We start from the raw sequence: 16,746 nt of genomic DNA, 5'->3' as shown, positions 1-16,746 counted from the left end.
TTGGAAGGCAAGGCAGGCTGGGCAAGGGGGCGTGGCCGGCCACGTCAAAGGGACCCCAGGGGAATTCCCGGGCAGTTAGCTCTCTGGGCACTGCTGACGGCCCCTGGGCCCGGGGTTGACCCCACCCGCTGCGTGGGAGGGCCACAAACCAAAGCCCCCGAACTGCCCGCCCAGCCCAACGGTGGACCTTGGGGGTCTGGGGCACGGGCCGGGCCCGTGGAAGCCCACTGGCTCCACTGGATTCTTGTCCAGGGTCTCTCCTGCGAAAGAGGCCAGGGGCGTCCCCTCCATCTACGCACCCACCCCTATTTACATAAATAGGGGCGGAGCCGCCTCCCGCTCTCCAAGGTCCTGAGCGGCTGGGTCCCGGCCCACTAGGCCAGCAGTCTGCAGCGTCCGTGCGGCTCTCCCACCATGGCTTCGTCCGGCTCCTCCAGCACCTCACGCGGTACGTTCGCCCTCGGGTCCCTGGGGTCGGGTCACGTCTCGGGGGATCCGTGGATCGCCTCGGCCACGGGTTCACGGCAAACGTGTCCACCCACCACCGAGAACGGCAGGGACCGGCCGGCTGGGGCCACGGTTCCCAGGAGTCGGCTGTGCCCAAAGGGGCATCGTTTGTTCGTTTTGCTCCTTTGGCACACACGTGGCTTCTCCCTTCTCTTTTCTGGGAAGACGGTGTTGTTTGAAGGGGGTGGGGGTGGGGGTGGGGGTGGGGGGTGGGGGTTGCGGGGGCTGGGATGGGGCCCTTTATCCTCCTCTTCCTGCCGGAATGGGAGTCGGGGAGCTCTGGGGCTTGGCCTCCTTCAGTGGCTTTCTCACAACAATGGCCTGGTGCCTTCTGCCATTGAGGGTTGGGCTTCGCTTCGTTTCCCTTTCCTTTTCCGCTACTGGCGGCAAATATGGCCCGTGCTCGTGTTAGCCCGGAGAAGCCAGGTCCCCTCCCGTTGGCATCGTGATGGAGGGAAATGTGGGAGAAGCCCCATCCAGACGTTTCCCAGGCATCTCGACCAGACGGGTGGAAACATGCGGCGGGATAGTGTCGTGGTCTTCGTCGGGGGGGGTGGGGGTGGGGGTGGGGGTGGGGTGGGGGGTGGGGACTCTTTGCCGCCTTTGTTTTGGGGCTGGGTTTGGTTTCCTTTCTGCTTGCTCGCGTTTCTTGCATTCCGGCCTGGGTGGGGGTGGGTGTGGGGGCTACCGCCCCTTGCCTCTCAGCCTGGCTGTCGGGCTGTAGCCAAGCGACTTCCAAATGCACACCCCGTCCCCGGGCTCCCGGCTCTGCTCAGGCACAGGGGCAACTGCCCTGGGCGGGGAGCATGCTTGGGCTCCTCCGTCGAGTCCTCCACCAGGTGCTCTGGTCTGAGGCGCTTCCCTTTCTTCTCTTCTTCCACAGGCCCCATCGCCACAGGATCTCGAAGGAGGAGGCTCGTTCTGAAGCCGAGCCAGAAGGACGCCCTGCAAGCGCTCTTTCAACAGAACCCCTACCCTGGGATAGCGACCAGAGAACGACTGGCCCGAGAGCTCGGCATTGACGAAAGCAGAGTTCAGGTAGGCCCCCCGCCTCTCCACCCGTTCTCCCTTTCAAGGCTCTCCATGCCGATCCAAGGCAGCTGAAAGCATCTGGCGGCCTTTCTCCTGAGAAGGAATTCTCTCTGTTTGCCCCTAGGTCTGGTTTCAAAACCAACGTAGAAGACGGTCAAAGCAGAGCCGGCCGCCGTCTGAACACGTGCGCCAAGAAGGGGAAGGGGGGCCAACGTCCACGCCCAGGCCACCGTCGCCACCTCCCCGACCTCAGTCTTCCTCTCAAGGTAAATTAGCCAGCGTTCTCTCCAAAGGCAAGTCCCCCAGAGGGGGTCCCGAACCCTCCCCCCTCTTGCCAGAGAATACTCTCTGCTGGTGGATGAGCACGGGAGGCCCAGAAACACCACGGGGGTGGGGGTGGGGGGTCAGGGGGGAGGGGGGGTGAGGAGGAGGAGGAAACAGGGCTGTGTGGTTGCTGCCCCCATCAGTGTCCCAGATCGGGGCAAGACGCCCCCAGTCGGCGTGGGCGGGCCGCAGGGTTCCCCCTTCGCACCCCCTCCCCAGCCCCCGTCGGGAACCTTAGGCTCCGGCTGCCCGGGCAGCCTTGGCCGAGGACCATGCTTCAGGGCACTCGGCGGCAAGGCCGGAGGAGGAGAGAGACACCCAGGGACATGCGTGTGTGGGGAGTGTGCGTGCACACGCACGCGCCCACCAGGGACCCAGGCACGCGATCCATCTGTGGGTGTATTCCTTAGAGCCCTGCCCCGGCGGCAGAGCCACCTGTAGTGATTCAGGGGTGTGGGCCTCTCCCTCCCCTCCACACCCTCTAGGGTGTCTGTGCCGTGAACGCCCCACGGGCCTTAACGTCCTCCCCTCTCGGTGTGTTCCTTTCGTTGGTAGAAGACTCGGCCAGAGAGGCCCGGAGAAAGAGGACAGTCATCTCTCCTTCTCAGACCAGGATCCTCGTGCAAGCCTTCACGAGGGATCGCTTCCCGGGGATTGCCGCCAGGGAGGAACTGGCCCGTCAGACGGGAATCCCAGAACCTCGCATCCAGGTAAGTTCTCCAGCCAGCGCACGGGCCCAGGACGTGGCCCAGGAGCAAGGAGGGTTCAGCCCTGCCAAGCGTCTGGAGCTGGATACACGTAGGCTGGGGCTGGGGCTGGGGCTTGGGGGGGAAGGGGCCGAAAGTCGGCGGCCTGAGTGGAGGGTTTTGGGCCGCTTCTGGCCGTGCGGGCACCCCTCATTTCCCAGGGCCAAGGGATTCGTTTGCAGAAAATGGCCCTGCAGAAGTCGCCCTGGGCCTGACAGACCAGAGGCCGGGCGGCCGGGCGGGCTGTCGAACGGGCGCCGCCGCGGCGCCAGCACGGTGGGTGATCTGGACGGCCACGGCTTCTGATGTGCCTGTCTGCCTTTTGCTCCCCTAGATATGGTTTCAAAACCGAAGAGCTCGGCACCCCCAGCGGAGCCCAAGCGGGCCCGGCAACGGCCGGGCCCAGGGGCCAGGCGGCGCACCAGCCACGACGACGACTCCTGCTCCAGAGGACCGAAGGGCCCCACCCGCTGTCCAGAGCACCTCTCCTCCCCTTCGCCCCTCTCAGCCACAGGAGAGCATGCCACCCTTGGCTGCAGCTGCTCCTTTTGGGGCCCCCACTTTCTGGGTGCCCGGGGCTGCCTCTGGGGTCTGCGTGGGCCAGCCGTTGATGATCTTCGTGGTCCAGCCCAGCCCGGCGGCCCTCCAGCCAAGTGGGAGGCCACCGCCTCCTCCCCAGGGAGCAGCTCCCTGGGCCGCGTGCTCCCCTGCCGTCACGGCCCCCGGGCTGCCTGGGCAAGGGGCCATCCTGCCGCCTGGGCAGCCGGAGACACACATCCCGCGGTGGCCGGAGTCACCCTCCGGCGAAGGCACGGCCCCTCCGCTGGAGCCGCAGCCCCAGGCCCCCAGCCTTCCAAGCTCGACGAGCCTCCTAGATGAGCTCTTGGCGGCCACGGGCGTCCCGGACACGCAGGCGCCTTCCCCGGGGGCCGCTGCCGACGAAGGGGTGGGCCCTGCCCTCCCAGGGGCACCCAGCTTCCTAGACGAGCTCTTGGCGGCCACGGGCACCCCGGACACGCCGGGGCCTTCCCTGGGGCCCTCTGCCGATGAACGAGCACACCTCGCCCTCCCGGGCGAGCTCCTGGCTGCCGCGGGCCTCCCGGGCTCGCCGGGCCCTTCTCCGGGGTCCTCTCCTGTCGTCGCAGGGCCCCACCCAGCCCTCCCCGGGCCACCCAGCCTCCTAGAGGAAATCTTGGCTGCCACGGCCATCCAGGACACGCCCTGGTCTTCCCCGGGGTCCCCTGCGGGGGAAGAAGGAGTTGAGGCCACCCTGGAAACACCCCTCAGTGAGGACGAGTACCAGGCCCTCCTCGACATGCTGCCAGGCTCCCCAGGCCCTGGGGCTTAGAGGGAGAGGAAGGAAGGGGCCACCTTCTCCCCCTAGCCACGTTCAGGTCTCCTTGCCTGGGATGTGGGGCCACGGAGCTCGGGGAAAGGGAGGGAGGGTGGGTGGGTGGGTGGGAGCTGTTTTGTGTGGGAAGAGGAGAGAATACAGACGGGATGTCTACGGACAACCCTGGGGACAAACCCGAGTGCTGGACCTTTGGGAAGCTGGGCCCCGCCCCAAACGGGGACACCCTACCTGAAGCCTCAAGCCCTCCCTGCATGGCAGTGACCAAGGGGCTGCCTCAGAGGGAACATTCCATGGGCCCGGGAAAGAAACCCCGTGCCCGGCACAAGTTCTTTGTGTCTGGCTCTTCTGTCTTCTGGTCCCGTCTTTCCAGCAGTCCACATAGGGAAGGAGAACTCCTTCCCTATGCCAGGGGCAGCAGAGGGAGGGGGAGCGGGAGACCGGGGAGTGCGAAGGTGGGAGGGTGGGAGGTGCCAGGTGGGAGGGGGCCGAGTGGGTGGGGGGCGCAGGGAGAGAGTTGGGGAAGGCTGAGTGGGAGAGCGGGAGAGGGAGGGAGGCGGGGGGAGTTGGGGACAGAGGGAGGGAGGGAGAGGGGGGTCGGGGGAGGGGGGGGGGTGGGGGTGGGCAGAGCCCGCGTCTGGGACTCAGCTTCAAGCCCCCGGCACGCCCTGCAGGTATCCCTAGAATGCTGCGTCAGGGACACGTTTCCCTGGGTTTCAAGGTGCCTTCTCTGGGCGGGTGTCCGGAGGTCAGATCCTCGGAGCCAGCAGTAGGGACCTACCCACACAACCGCTTTCACGACCAGACTCCCTGTCCATGTGTGCCCACATGCCCGGTCGTATATCTGCAAAGGCCCGTCATCTCCCTGTCTCTCTCTCTGACCCTCACAGTACAGTGACTCAGCTCGCCCTGCCGCCAGCATCCTCCCGTCACCGGCAGACATACAGACAGACATACGTGCTTTACTTGCAAACCCGTTCCTGAGTTTCACAGGCCCCATGGTTTTGAAGTACATACGAACGCCTGCCTGTTCTCACGTGAAGCCCCGTGGTGGGTTTAGAAGCCCGGCTGGCCAAAGAATACATCGGCCCAGACGGTGGGGTGGGGGCAGGGGGAGTTGGGGGCGGGGTGCGGTGGTGGTGTGCTGCTGTGGCTCGTTCGTTTCTTTTCAGTTCACTCTTTTCACCCTGTTCACCGCGCAAAGAGAAGTGCCTCTCATCGTCCATCCCCCGCGGTGCTTGACACCGCCTTCTTCCTCCTTTGTCTGCTCCGGCCTCCTGATTTCCTCCTCCTCCTCGCCGCCCTCCATGTCTTCGAGAAAGCACACGCTCTTTCCATGTCACCTTGTTGGCGCACGGGTGACGGCTCCGTTGTGTCCAGAACGTCCATGCTTCCTTCCTTGGCTTAGTGGAACCTCCTCCCTAACAGTGTGTGTGTGTGTGTGTGTGTGTGTGTGTGTGTGTGTGTGTGTGTGTTGGGGGGGGGGGCGCGCGGGGGTAGGTTGTACACTGTCTGTCCCCTTTCGCGGGTATCTCCAGGGCACTTGGGCTGGGGGGTGGGCTGGGGAGACGCGGGCCTCAGGCTCCACATGAAGAAGCCCCAAATGGCACGAGCTGCTGTTTGAGACGCTGGCCCTTCACATCTCTGGCCGGAGCCTTGAGCTCCAGGCGGCTCAAAGCCCTGGGGGTGGTGGTCTGGGACTGCTGCAGGGAAAGGACGCCAAGAGGGCACGGAGGAGTTGGGGAGGGGCGTGGGGAACGGAGGCAAGGAAAGCGAGGGATCTAGGTGGAGGCATTGGAGAGAGCATCGGGTGTCCCGCCATGCCTCGCAGGAGCCGGCGGGGGCAATTGAGGTCAAGGGACGTGTGGAATGTGAAAAGGCGGGAAAACCCAGAGCGGCTTGGAAGGCAAGGCAGGCTGGGCAAGGGGGCGTGGCCGGCCACGTCAAAGGGACCCCAGGGGAATTCCCGGGCAGTTAGCTCTCTGGGCACTGCTGACGGCCCCTGGGCCCGGGGTTGACCCCACCCGCTGCGTGGGAGGGCCACAAACCAAAGCCCCCGAACTGCCCGCCCAGCCCAACGGTGGACCTTGGGGGTCTGGGGCACGGGCCGGGCCCGTGGAAGCCCACTGGCTCCACTGGATTCTTGTCCAGGGTCTCTCCTGCGAAAGAGGCCAGGGGCGTCCCCTCCATCTACGCACCCACCCCTATTTACATAAATAGGGGCGGAGCCGCCTCCCGCTCTCCAAGGTCCTGAGCGGCTGGGTCCCGGCCCACTAGGCCAGCAGTCTGCAGCGTCCGTGCGGCTCTCCCACCATGGCTTCGTCCGGCTCCTCCAGCACCTCACGCGGTACGTTCGCCCTCGGGTCCCTGGGGTCGGGTCACGTCTCGGGGGATCCGTGGATCGCCTCGGCCACGGGTTCACGGCAAACGTGTCCACCCACCACCGAGAACGGCAGGGACCGGCCGGCTGGGGCCACGGTTCCCAGGAGTCGGCTGTGCCCAAAGGGGCATCGTTTGTTCGTTTTGCTCCTTTGGCACACACGTGGCTTCTCCCTTCTCTTTTCTGGGAAGACGGTGTTGTTTGAAGGGGGTGGGGGTGGGGGTGGGGGTGGGGGGTGGGGGTTGCGGGGGCTGGGATGGGGCCCTTTATCCTCCTCTTCCTGCCGGAATGGGAGTCGGGGAGCTCTGGGGCTTGGCCTCCTTCAGTGGCTTTCTCACAACAATGGCCTGGTGCCTTCTGCCATTGAGGGTTGGGCTTCGCTTCGTTTCCCTTTCCTTTTCCGCTACTGGCGGCAAATATGGCCCGTGCTCGTGTTAGCCCGGAGAAGCCAGGTCCCCTCCCGTTGGCATCGTGATGGAGGGAAATGTGGGAGAAGCCCCATCCAGACGTTTCCCAGGCATCTCGACCAGACGGGTGGAAACATGCGGCGGGATAGTGTCGTGGTCTTCGTCGGGGGGGGTGGGGGTGGGGGTGGGGGTGGGGTGGGGGGTGGGGACTCTTTGCCGCCTTTGTTTTGGGGCTGGGTTTGGTTTCCTTTCTGCTTGCTCGCGTTTCTTGCATTCCGGCCTGGGTGGGGGTGGGTGTGGGGGCTACCGCCCCTTGCCTCTCAGCCTGGCTGTCGGGCTGTAGCCAAGCGACTTCCAAATGCACACCCCGTCCCCGGGCTCCCGGCTCTGCTCAGGCACAGGGGCAACTGCCCTGGGCGGGGAGCATGCTTGGGCTCCTCCGTCGAGTCCTCCACCAGGTGCTCTGGTCTGAGGCGCTTCCCTTTCTTCTCTTCTTCCACAGGCCCCATCGCCACAGGATCTCGAAGGAGGAGGCTCGTTCTGAAGCCGAGCCAGAAGGACGCCCTGCAAGCGCTCTTTCAACAGAACCCCTACCCTGGGATAGCGACCAGAGAACGACTGGCCCGAGAGCTCGGCATTGACGAAAGCAGAGTTCAGGTAGGCCCCCCGCCTCTCCACCCGTTCTCCCTTTCAAGGCTCTCCATGCCGATCCAAGGCAGCTGAAAGCATCTGGCGGCCTTTCTCCTGAGAAGGAATTCTCTCTGTTTGCCCCTAGGTCTGGTTTCAAAACCAACGTAGAAGACGGTCAAAGCAGAGCCGGCCGCCGTCTGAACACGTGCGCCAAGAAGGGGAAGGGGGGCCAACGTCCACGCCCAGGCCACCGTCGCCACCTCCCCGACCTCAGTCTTCCTCTCAAGGTAAATTAGCCAGCGTTCTCTCCAAAGGCAAGTCCCCCAGAGGGGGTCCCGAACCCTCCCCCCTCTTGCCAGAGAATACTCTCTGCTGGTGGATGAGCACGGGAGGCCCAGAAACACCACGGGGGTGGGGGTGGGGGGTCAGGGGGGAGGGGGGGTGAGGAGGAGGAGGAAACAGGGCTGTGTGGTTGCTGCCCCCATCAGTGTCCCAGATCGGGGCAAGACGCCCCCAGTCGGCGTGGGCGGGCCGCAGGGTTCCCCCTTCGCACCCCCTCCCCAGCCCCCGTCGGGAACCTTAGGCTCCGGCTGCCCGGGCAGCCTTGGCCGAGGACCATGCTTCAGGGCACTCGGCGGCAAGGCCGGAGGAGGAGAGAGACACCCAGGGACATGCGTGTGTGGGGAGTGTGCGTGCACACGCACGCGCCCACCAGGGACCCAGGCACGCGATCCATCTGTGGGTGTATTCCTTAGAGCCCTGCCCCGGCGGCAGAGCCACCTGTAGTGATTCAGGGGTGTGGGCCTCTCCCTCCCCTCCACACCCTCTAGGGTGTCTGTGCCGTGAACGCCCCACGGGCCTTAACGTCCTCCCCTCTCGGTGTGTTCCTTTCGTTGGTAGAAGACTCGGCCAGAGAGGCCCGGAGAAAGAGGACAGTCATCTCTCCTTCTCAGACCAGGATCCTCGTGCAAGCCTTCACGAGGGATCGCTTCCCGGGGATTGCCGCCAGGGAGGAACTGGCCCGTCAGACGGGAATCCCAGAACCTCGCATCCAGGTAAGTTCTCCAGCCAGCGCACGGGCCCAGGACGTGGCCCAGGAGCAAGGAGGGTTCAGCCCTGCCAAGCGTCTGGAGCTGGATACACGTAGGCTGGGGCTGGGGCTGGGGCTTGGGGGGGAAGGGGCCGAAAGTCGGCGGCCTGAGTGGAGGGTTTTGGGCCGCTTCTGGCCGTGCGGGCACCCCTCATTTCCCAGGGCCAAGGGATTCGTTTGCAGAAAATGGCCCTGCAGAAGTCGCCCTGGGCCTGACAGACCAGAGGCCGGGCGGCCGGGCGGGCTGTCGAACGGGCGCCGCCGCGGCGCCAGCACGGTGGGTGATCTGGACGGCCACGGCTTCTGATGTGCCTGTCTGCCTTTTGCTCCCCTAGATATGGTTTCAAAACCGAAGAGCTCGGCACCCCCAGCGGAGCCCAAGCGGGCCCGGCAACGGCCGGGCCCAGGGGCCAGGCGGCGCACCAGCCACGACGACGACTCCTGCTCCAGAGGACCGAAGGGCCCCACCCGCTGTCCAGAGCACCTCTCCTCCCCTTCGCCCCTCTCAGCCACAGGAGAGCATGCCACCCTTGGCTGCAGCTGCTCCTTTTGGGGCCCCCACTTTCTGGGTGCCCGGGGCTGCCTCTGGGGTCTGCGTGGGCCAGCCGTTGATGATCTTCGTGGTCCAGCCCAGCCCGGCGGCCCTCCAGCCAAGTGGGAGGCCACCGCCTCCTCCCCAGGGAGCAGCTCCCTGGGCCGCGTGCTCCCCTGCCGTCACGGCCCCCGGGCTGCCTGGGCAAGGGGCCATCCTGCCGCCTGGGCAGCCGGAGACACACATCCCGCGGTGGCCGGAGTCACCCTCCGGCGAAGGCACGGCCCCTCCGCTGGAGCCGCAGCCCCAGGCCCCCAGCCTTCCAAGCTCGACGAGCCTCCTAGATGAGCTCTTGGCGGCCACGGGCGTCCCGGACACGCAGGCGCCTTCCCCGGGGGCCGCTGCCGACGAAGGGGTGGGCCCTGCCCTCCCAGGGGCACCCAGCTTCCTAGACGAGCTCTTGGCGGCCACGGGCACCCCGGACACGCCGGGGCCTTCCCTGGGGCCCTCTGCCGATGAACGAGCACACCTCGCCCTCCCGGGCGAGCTCCTGGCTGCCGCGGGCCTCCCGGGCTCGCCGGGCCCTTCTCCGGGGTCCTCTCCTGTCGTCGCAGGGCCCCACCCAGCCCTCCCCGGGCCACCCAGCCTCCTAGAGGAAATCTTGGCTGCCACGGCCATCCAGGACACGCCCTGGTCTTCCCCGGGGTCCCCTGCGGGGGAAGAAGGAGTTGAGGCCACCCTGGAAACACCCCTCAGTGAGGACGAGTACCAGGCCCTCCTCGACATGCTGCCAGGCTCCCCAGGCCCTGGGGCTTAGAGGGAGAGGAAGGAAGGGGCCACCTTCTCCCCCTAGCCACGTTCAGGTCTCCTTGCCTGGGATGTGGGGCCACGGAGCTCGGGGAAAGGGAGGGAGGGTGGGTGGGTGGGTGGGAGCTGTTTTGTGTGGGAAGAGGAGAGAATACAGACGGGATGTCTACGGACAACCCTGGGGACAAACCCGAGTGCTGGACCTTTGGGAAGCTGGGCCCCGCCCCAAACGGGGACACCCTACCTGAAGCCTCAAGCCCTCCCTGCATGGCAGTGACCAAGGGGCTGCCTCAGAGGGAACATTCCATGGGCCCGGGAAAGAAACCCCGTGCCCGGCACAAGTTCTTTGTGTCTGGCTCTTCTGTCTTCTGGTCCCGTCTTTCCAGCAGTCCACATAGGGAAGGAGAACTCCTTCCCTATGCCAGGGGCAGCAGAGGGAGGGGGAGCGGGAGACCGGGGAGTGCGAAGGTGGGAGGGTGGGAGGTGCCAGGTGGGAGGGGGCCGAGTGGGTGGGGGGCGCAGGGAGAGAGTTGGGGAAGGCTGAGTGGGAGAGCGGGAGAGGGAGGGAGGCGGGGGGAGTTGGGGACAGAGGGAGGGAGGGAGAGGGGGGTCGGGGGAGGGGGGGGGGTGGGGGTGGGCAGAGCCCGCGTCTGGGACTCAGCTTCAAGCCCCCGGCACGCCCTGCAGGTATCCCTAGAATGCTGCGTCAGGGACACGTTTCCCTGGGTTTCAAGGTGCCTTCTCTGGGCGGGTGTCCGGAGGTCAGATCCTCGGAGCCAGCAGTAGGGACCTACCCACACAACCGCTTTCACGACCAGACTCCCTGTCCATGTGTGCCCACATGCCCGGTCGTATATCTGCAAAGGCCCGTCATCTCCCTGTCTCTCTCTCTGACCCTCACAGTACAGTGACTCAGCTCGCCCTGCCGCCAGCATCCTCCCGTCACCGGCAGACATACAGACAGACATACGTGCTTTACTTGCAAACCCGTTCCTGAGTTTCACAGGCCCCATGGTTTTGAAGTACATACGAACGCCTGCCTGTTCTCACGTGAAGCCCCGTGGTGGGTTTAGAAGCCCGGCTGGCCAAAGAATACATCGGCCCAGACGGTGGGGTGGGGGCAGGGGGAGTTGGGGGCGGGGTGCGGTGGTGGTGTGCTGCTGTGGCTCGTTCGTTTCTTTTCAGTTCACTCTTTTCACCCTGTTCACCGCGCAAAGAGAAGTGCCTCTCATCGTCCATCCCCCGCGGTGCTTGACACCGCCTTCTTCCTCCTTTGTCTGCTCCGGCCTCCTGATTTCCTCCTCCTCCTCGCCGCCCTCCATGTCTTCGAGAAAGCACACGCTCTTTCCATGTCACCTTGTTGGCGCACGGGTGACGGCTCCGTTGTGTCCAGAACGTCCATGCTTCCTTCCTTGGCTTAGTGGAACCTCCTCCCTAACAGTGTGTGTGTGTGTGTGTGTGTGTGTGTGTGTGTGTGTGTGTGTGTGTGTTGGGGGGGGGGGCGCGCGGGGGTAGGTTGTACACTGTCTGTCCCCTTTCGCGGGTATCTCCAGGGCACTTGGGCTGGGGGGTGGGCTGGGGAGACGCGGGCCTCAGGCTCCACATGAAGAAGCCCCAAATGGCACGAGCTGCTGTTTGAGACGCTGGCCCTTCACATCTCTGGCCGGAGCCTTGAGCTCCAGGCGGCTCAAAGCCCTGGGGGTGGTGGTCTGGGACTGCTGCAGGGAAAGGACGCCAAGAGGGCACGGAGGAGTTGGGGAGGGGCGTGGGGAACGGAGGCAAGGAAAGCGAGGGATCTAGGTGGAGGCATTGGAGAGAGCATCGGGTGTCCCGCCATGCCTCGCAGGAGCCGGCGGGGGCAATTGAGGTCAAGGGACGTGTGGAATGTGAAAAGGCGGGAAAACCCAGAGCGGCTTGGAAGGCAAGGCAGGCTGGGCAAGGGGGCGTGGCCGGCCACGTCAAAGGGACCCCAGGGGAATTCCCGGGCAGTTAGCTCTCTGGGCACTGCTGACGGCCCCTGGGCCCGGGGTTGACCCCACCCGCTGCGTGGGAGGGCCACAAACCAAAGCCCCCGAACTGCCCGCCCAGCCCAACGGTGGACCTTGGGGGTCTGGGGCACGGGCCGGGCCCGTGGAAGCCCACTGGCTCCACTGGATTCTTGTCCAGGGTCTCTCCTGCGAAAGAGGCCAGGGGCGTCCCCTCCATCTACGCACCCACCCCTATTTACATAAATAGGGGCGGAGCCGCCTCCCGCTCTCCAAGGTCCTGAGCGGCTGGGTCCCGGCCCACTAGGCCAGCAGTCTGCAGCGTCCGTGCGGCTCTCCCACCATGGCTTCGTCCGGCTCCTCCAGCACCTCACGCGGTACGTTCGCCCTCGGGTCCCTGGGGTCGGGTCACGTCTCGGGGGATCCGTGGATCGCCTCGGCCACGGGTTCACGGCAAACGTGTCCACCCACCACCGAGAACGGCAGGGACCGGCCGGCTGGGGCCACGGTTCCCAGGAGTCGGCTGTGCCCAAAGGGGCATCGTTTGTTCGTTTTGCTCCTTTGGCACACACGTGGCTTCTCCCTTCTCTTTTCTGGGAAGACGGTGTTGTTTGAAGGGGGTGGGGGTGGGGGTGGGGGTGGGGGGTGGGGGTTGCGGGGGCTGGGATGGGGCCCTTTATCCTCCTCTTCCTGCCGGAATGGGAGTCGGGGAGCTCTGGGGCTTGGCCTCCTTCAGTGGCTTTCTCACAACAATGGCCTGGTGCCTTCTGCCATTGAGGGTTGGGCTTCGCTTCGTTTCCCTTTCCTTTTCCGCTACTGGCGGCAAATATGGCCCGTGCTCGTGTTAGCCCGGAGAAGCCAGGTCCCCTCCCGTTGGCATCGTGATGGAGGGAAATGTGGGAGAAGCCCCATCCAGACGTTTCCCAGGCATCTCGACCAGACGGGTGGAAACATGCGGCGGGATAGTGTCGTGGTCTTCGTCGGGGGGGGTGGGGGTGGGGGTGGGGGTGGGGTGGGGGGTGGGGACTCTTTGCCGCCTTTGTTTTGGGGCTGGGTTTGGTTTCCTTTCTGCTTGCTCGCGTTTCTTGCATTCCGGCCTGGGTGGGGGTGGGTGTGGGGGCTACCGCCCCTTGCCTCTCAGCCTGGCTGTCGGGCTGTAGCCAAGCGACTTCCAAATGCACACCCCGTCCCCGGGCTCCCGGCTCTGCTCAGGCACAGGGGCAACTGCCCTGGGCGGGGAGCATGCTTGGGCTCCTCCGTCGAGTCCTCCACCAGGTGCTCTGGTCTGAGGCGCTTCCCTTTCTTCTCTTCTTCCACAGGCCCCATCGCCACAGGATCTCGAAGGAGGAGGCTCGTTCTGAAGCCGAGCCAGAAGGACGCCCTGCAAGCGCTCTTTCAACAGAACCCCTACCCTGGGATAGCGACCAGAGAACGACTGGCCCGAGAGCTCGGCATTGACGAAAGCAGAGTTCAGGTAGGCCCCCCGCCTCTCCACCCGTTCTCCCTTTCAAGGCTCTCCATGCCGATCCAAGGCAGCTGAAAGCATCTGGCGGCCTTTCTCCTGAGAAGGAATTCTCTCTGTTTGCCCCTAGGTCTGGTTTCAAAACCAACGTAGAAGACGGTCAAAGCAGAGCCGGCCGCCGTCTGAACACGTGCGCCAAGAAGGGGAAGGGGGGCCAACGTCCACGCCCAGGCCACCGTCGCCACCTCCCCGACCTCAGTCTTCCTCTCAAGGTAAATTAGCCAGCGTTCTCTCCAAAGGCAAGTCCCCCAGAGGGGGTCCCGAACCCTCCCCCCTCTTGCCAGAGAATACTCTCTGCTGGTGGATGAGCACGGGAGGCCCAGAAACACCACGGGGGTGGGGGTGGGGGGTCAGGGGGGAGGGGGGGTGAGGAGGAGGAGGAAACAGGGCTGTGTGGTTGCTGCCCCCATCAGTGTCCCAGATCGGGGCAAGACGCCCCCAGTCGGCGTGGGCGGGCCGCAGGGTTCCCCCTTCGCACCCCCTCCCCAGCCCCCGTCGGGAACCTTAGGCTCCGGCTGCCCGGGCAGCCTTGGCCGAGGACCATGCTTCAGGGCACTCGGCGGCAAGGCCGGAGGAGGAGAGAGACACCCAGGGACATGCGTGTGTGGGGAGTGTGCGTGCACACGCACGCGCCCACCAGGGACCCAGGCACGCGATCCATCTGTGGGTGTATTCCTTAGAGCCCTGCCCCGGCGGCAGAGCCACCTGTAGTGATTCAGGGGTGTGGGCCTCTCCCTCCCCTCCACACCCTCTAGGGTGTCTGTGCCGTGAACGCCCCACGGGCCTTAACGTCCTCCCCTCTCGGTGTGTTCCTTTCGTTGGTAGAAGACTCGGCCAGAGAGGCCCGGAGAAAGAGGACAGTCATCTCTCCTTCTCAGACCAGGATCCTCGTGCAAGCCTTCACGAGGGATCGCTTCCCGGGGATTGCCGCCAGGGAGGAACTGGCCCGTCAGACGGGAATCCCAGAACCTCGCATCCAGGTAAGTTCTCCAGCCAGCGCACGGGCCCAGGACGTGGCCCAGGAGCAAGGAGGGTTCAGCCCTGCCAAGCGTCTGGAGCTGGATACACGTAGGCTGGGGCTGGGGCTGGGGCTTGGGGGGGAAGGGGCCGAAAGTCGGCGGCCTGAGTGGAGGGTTTTGGGCCGCTTCTGGCCGTGCGGGCACCCCTCATTTCCCAGGGCCAAGGGATTCGTTTGCAGAAAATGGCCCTGCAGAAGTCGCCCTGGGCCTGACAGACCAGAGGCCGGGCGGCCGGGCGGGCTGTCGAACGGGCGCCGCCGCGGCGCCAGCACGGTGGGTGATCTGGACGGCCACGGCTTCTGATGTGCCTGTCTGCCTTTTGCTCCCCTAGATATGGTTTCAAAACCGAAGAGCTCGGCACCCCCAGCGGAGCCCAAGCGGGCCCGGCAACGGCCGGGCCCAGGGGCCAGGCGGCGCACCAGCCACGACGACGACTCCTGCTCCAGAGGACCGAAGGGCCCCACCCGCTGTCCAGAGCACCTCTCCTCCCCTTCGCCCCTCTCAGCCACAGGAGAGCATGCCACCCTTGGCTGCAGCTGCTCCTTTTGGGGCCCCCACTTTCTGGGTGCCCGGGGCTGCCTCTGGGGTCTGCGTGGGCCAGCCGTTGATGATCTTCGTGGTCCAGCCCAGCCCGGCGGCCCTCCAGCCAAGTGGGAGGCCACCGCCTCCTCCCCAGGGAGCAGCTCCCTGGGCCGCGTGCTCCCCTGCCGTCACGGCCCCCGGGCTGCCTGGGCAAGGGGCCATCCTGCCGCCTGGGCAGCCGGAGACACACATCCCGCGGTGGCCGGAGTCACCCTCCGGCGAAGGCACGGCCCCTCCGCTGGAGCCGCAGCCCCAGGCCCCCAGCCTTCCAAGCTCGACGAGCCTCCTAGATGAGCTCTTGGCGGCCACGGGCGTCCCGGACACGCAGGCGCCTTCCCCGGGGGCCGCTGCCGACGAAGGGGTGGGCCCTGCCCTCCCAGGGGCACCCAGCTTCCTAGACGAGCTCTTGGCGGCCACGGGCACCCCGGACACGCCGGGGCCTTCCCTGGGGCCCTCTGCCGATGAACGAGCACACCTCGCCCTCCCGGGCGAGCTCCTGGCTGCCGCGGGCCTCCCGGGCTCGCCGGGCCCTTCTCCGGGGTCCTCTCCTGTCGTCGCAGGGCCCCACCCAGCCCTCCCCGGGCCACCCAGCCTCCTAGAGGAAATCTTGGCTGCCACGGCCATCCAGGACACGCCCTGGTCTTCCCCGGGGTCCCCTGCGGGGGAAGAAGGAGTTGAGGCCACCCTGGAAACACCCCTCAGTGAGGACGAGTACCAGGCCCTCCTCGACATGCTGCCAGGCTCCCCAGGCCCTGGGGCTTAGAGGGAGAGGAAGGAAGGGGCCACCTTCTCCCCCTAGCCACGTTCAGGTCTCCTTGCCTGGGATGTGGGGCCACGGAGCTCGGGGAAAGGGAGGGAGGGTGGGTGGGTGGGTGGGAGCTGTTTTGTGTGGGAAGAGGAGAGAATACAGACGGGATGTCTACGGACAACCCTGGGGACAAACCCGAGTGCTGGACCTTTGGGAAGCTGGGCCCCGCCCCAAACGGGGACACCCTACCTGAAGCCTCAAGCCCTCCCTGCATGGCAGTGACCAAGGGGCTGCCTCAGAGGGAACATTCCATGGGCCCGGGAAAGAAACCCCGTGCCCGGCACAAGTTCTTTGTGTCTGGCTCTTCTGTCTTCTGGTCCCGTCTTTCCAGCAGTCCACATAGGGAAGGAGAACTCCTTCCCTATGCCAGGGGCAGCAGAGGGAGGGGGAGCGGGAGACCGGGGAGTGCGAAGGTGGGAGGGTGGGAGGTGCCAGGTGGGAGGGGGCCGAGTGGGTGGGGGGCGCAGGGAGAGAGTTGGGGAAGGCTGAGTGGGAGAGCGGGAGAGGGAGGGAGGCGGGGGGAGTTGGGGACAGAGGGAGGGAGGGAGAGGGGGGTCGGGGGAGGGGGGGGGGTGGGGGTGGGCAGAGCCCGCGTCTGGGACTCAGCTTCAAGCCCCCGGCACGCCCTGCAGGTATCCCTAGAATGCTGCGTCAGGGACACGTTTCCCTGGGTTTCAAGGTGCCTTCTCTGGGCGGGTGTCCGGAGGTCAGATCCTCGGAGCCAGCAGTAGGGACCTACCCACACAACCGCTTTCACGACCAGACTCCCTGTCCATGTGTGCCCACATGCCCGGTCGTATATCTGCAAAGGCCCGTCATCTCCCTGTCTCTCTCTCTGACCCTCACAGTACAGTGACTCAGCTCGCCCTGCCGCCAGCATCCTCCCGTCACCGGCAGACATACAGACAGACATACGTGCTTTACTTGCAAACCCGTTCCTGAGTTTCACAGGCCCCATGGTTTTGAAGTACATACGAACGCCTGCCTGTTCTCACGTGAAGCCCCGTGGTGGGTTTAGAAGCCC

At 65.7% G+C, this 16,746-nt stretch overlaps 3 protein-coding genes across 3 annotated transcripts; all 3 read left to right on the top strand.

Annotated features, from left to right (window-relative positions):
- Positions 1 to 414: 414 nt before the first annotated feature.
- LOC139183876 (double homeobox protein 4-like protein 4) lies at positions 415 to 3,957 on the top strand. Its single transcript, XM_070792180.1, has 6 exons — positions 415 to 448; positions 1,391 to 1,545; positions 2,349 to 2,661; positions 2,771 to 2,885; positions 2,944 to 2,998; positions 3,118 to 3,957. Exons 1-6 carry the CDS (start codon positions 415 to 417, stop codon positions 3,955 to 3,957), a joined length of 1,512 nt encoding a protein of 503 aa, XP_070648281.1.
- A 2,316-nt stretch (positions 3,958 to 6,273) lies between these two features.
- Positions 6,274 to 9,816, top strand: LOC139183875 (double homeobox protein 4-like protein 4). Its single transcript, XM_070792179.1, has 6 exons — positions 6,274 to 6,307; positions 7,250 to 7,404; positions 8,208 to 8,520; positions 8,630 to 8,744; positions 8,803 to 8,857; positions 8,977 to 9,816. The coding sequence occupies exons 1-6, from the start codon at positions 6,274 to 6,276 to the stop codon at positions 9,814 to 9,816; spliced, it is 1,512 nt and encodes a 503-aa protein (XP_070648280.1).
- A 2,318-nt stretch (positions 9,817 to 12,134) lies between these two features.
- LOC139183874 (double homeobox protein 4-like protein 4) lies at positions 12,135 to 15,677 on the top strand. The gene is made up of 6 exons (XM_070792177.1): positions 12,135 to 12,168; positions 13,111 to 13,265; positions 14,069 to 14,381; positions 14,491 to 14,605; positions 14,664 to 14,718; positions 14,838 to 15,677. Exons 1-6 carry the CDS (start codon positions 12,135 to 12,137, stop codon positions 15,675 to 15,677), a joined length of 1,512 nt encoding a protein of 503 aa, XP_070648278.1.
- Positions 15,678 to 16,746: the final 1,069 nt, after the last annotated feature.

Source organism: Bos indicus, chromosome 7, assembly GCF_029378745.1.
Source record: "Bos indicus isolate NIAB-ARS_2022 breed Sahiwal x Tharparkar chromosome 7, NIAB-ARS_B.indTharparkar_mat_pri_1.0, whole genome shotgun sequence".
Lineage (NCBI taxonomy): Eukaryota > Metazoa > Chordata > Mammalia > Artiodactyla > Bovidae > Bos > Bos indicus.
The sequence above is the reverse complement of the archived record's forward strand: the minus strand, read 5'-3'. Positions and strand labels throughout refer to the sequence as shown.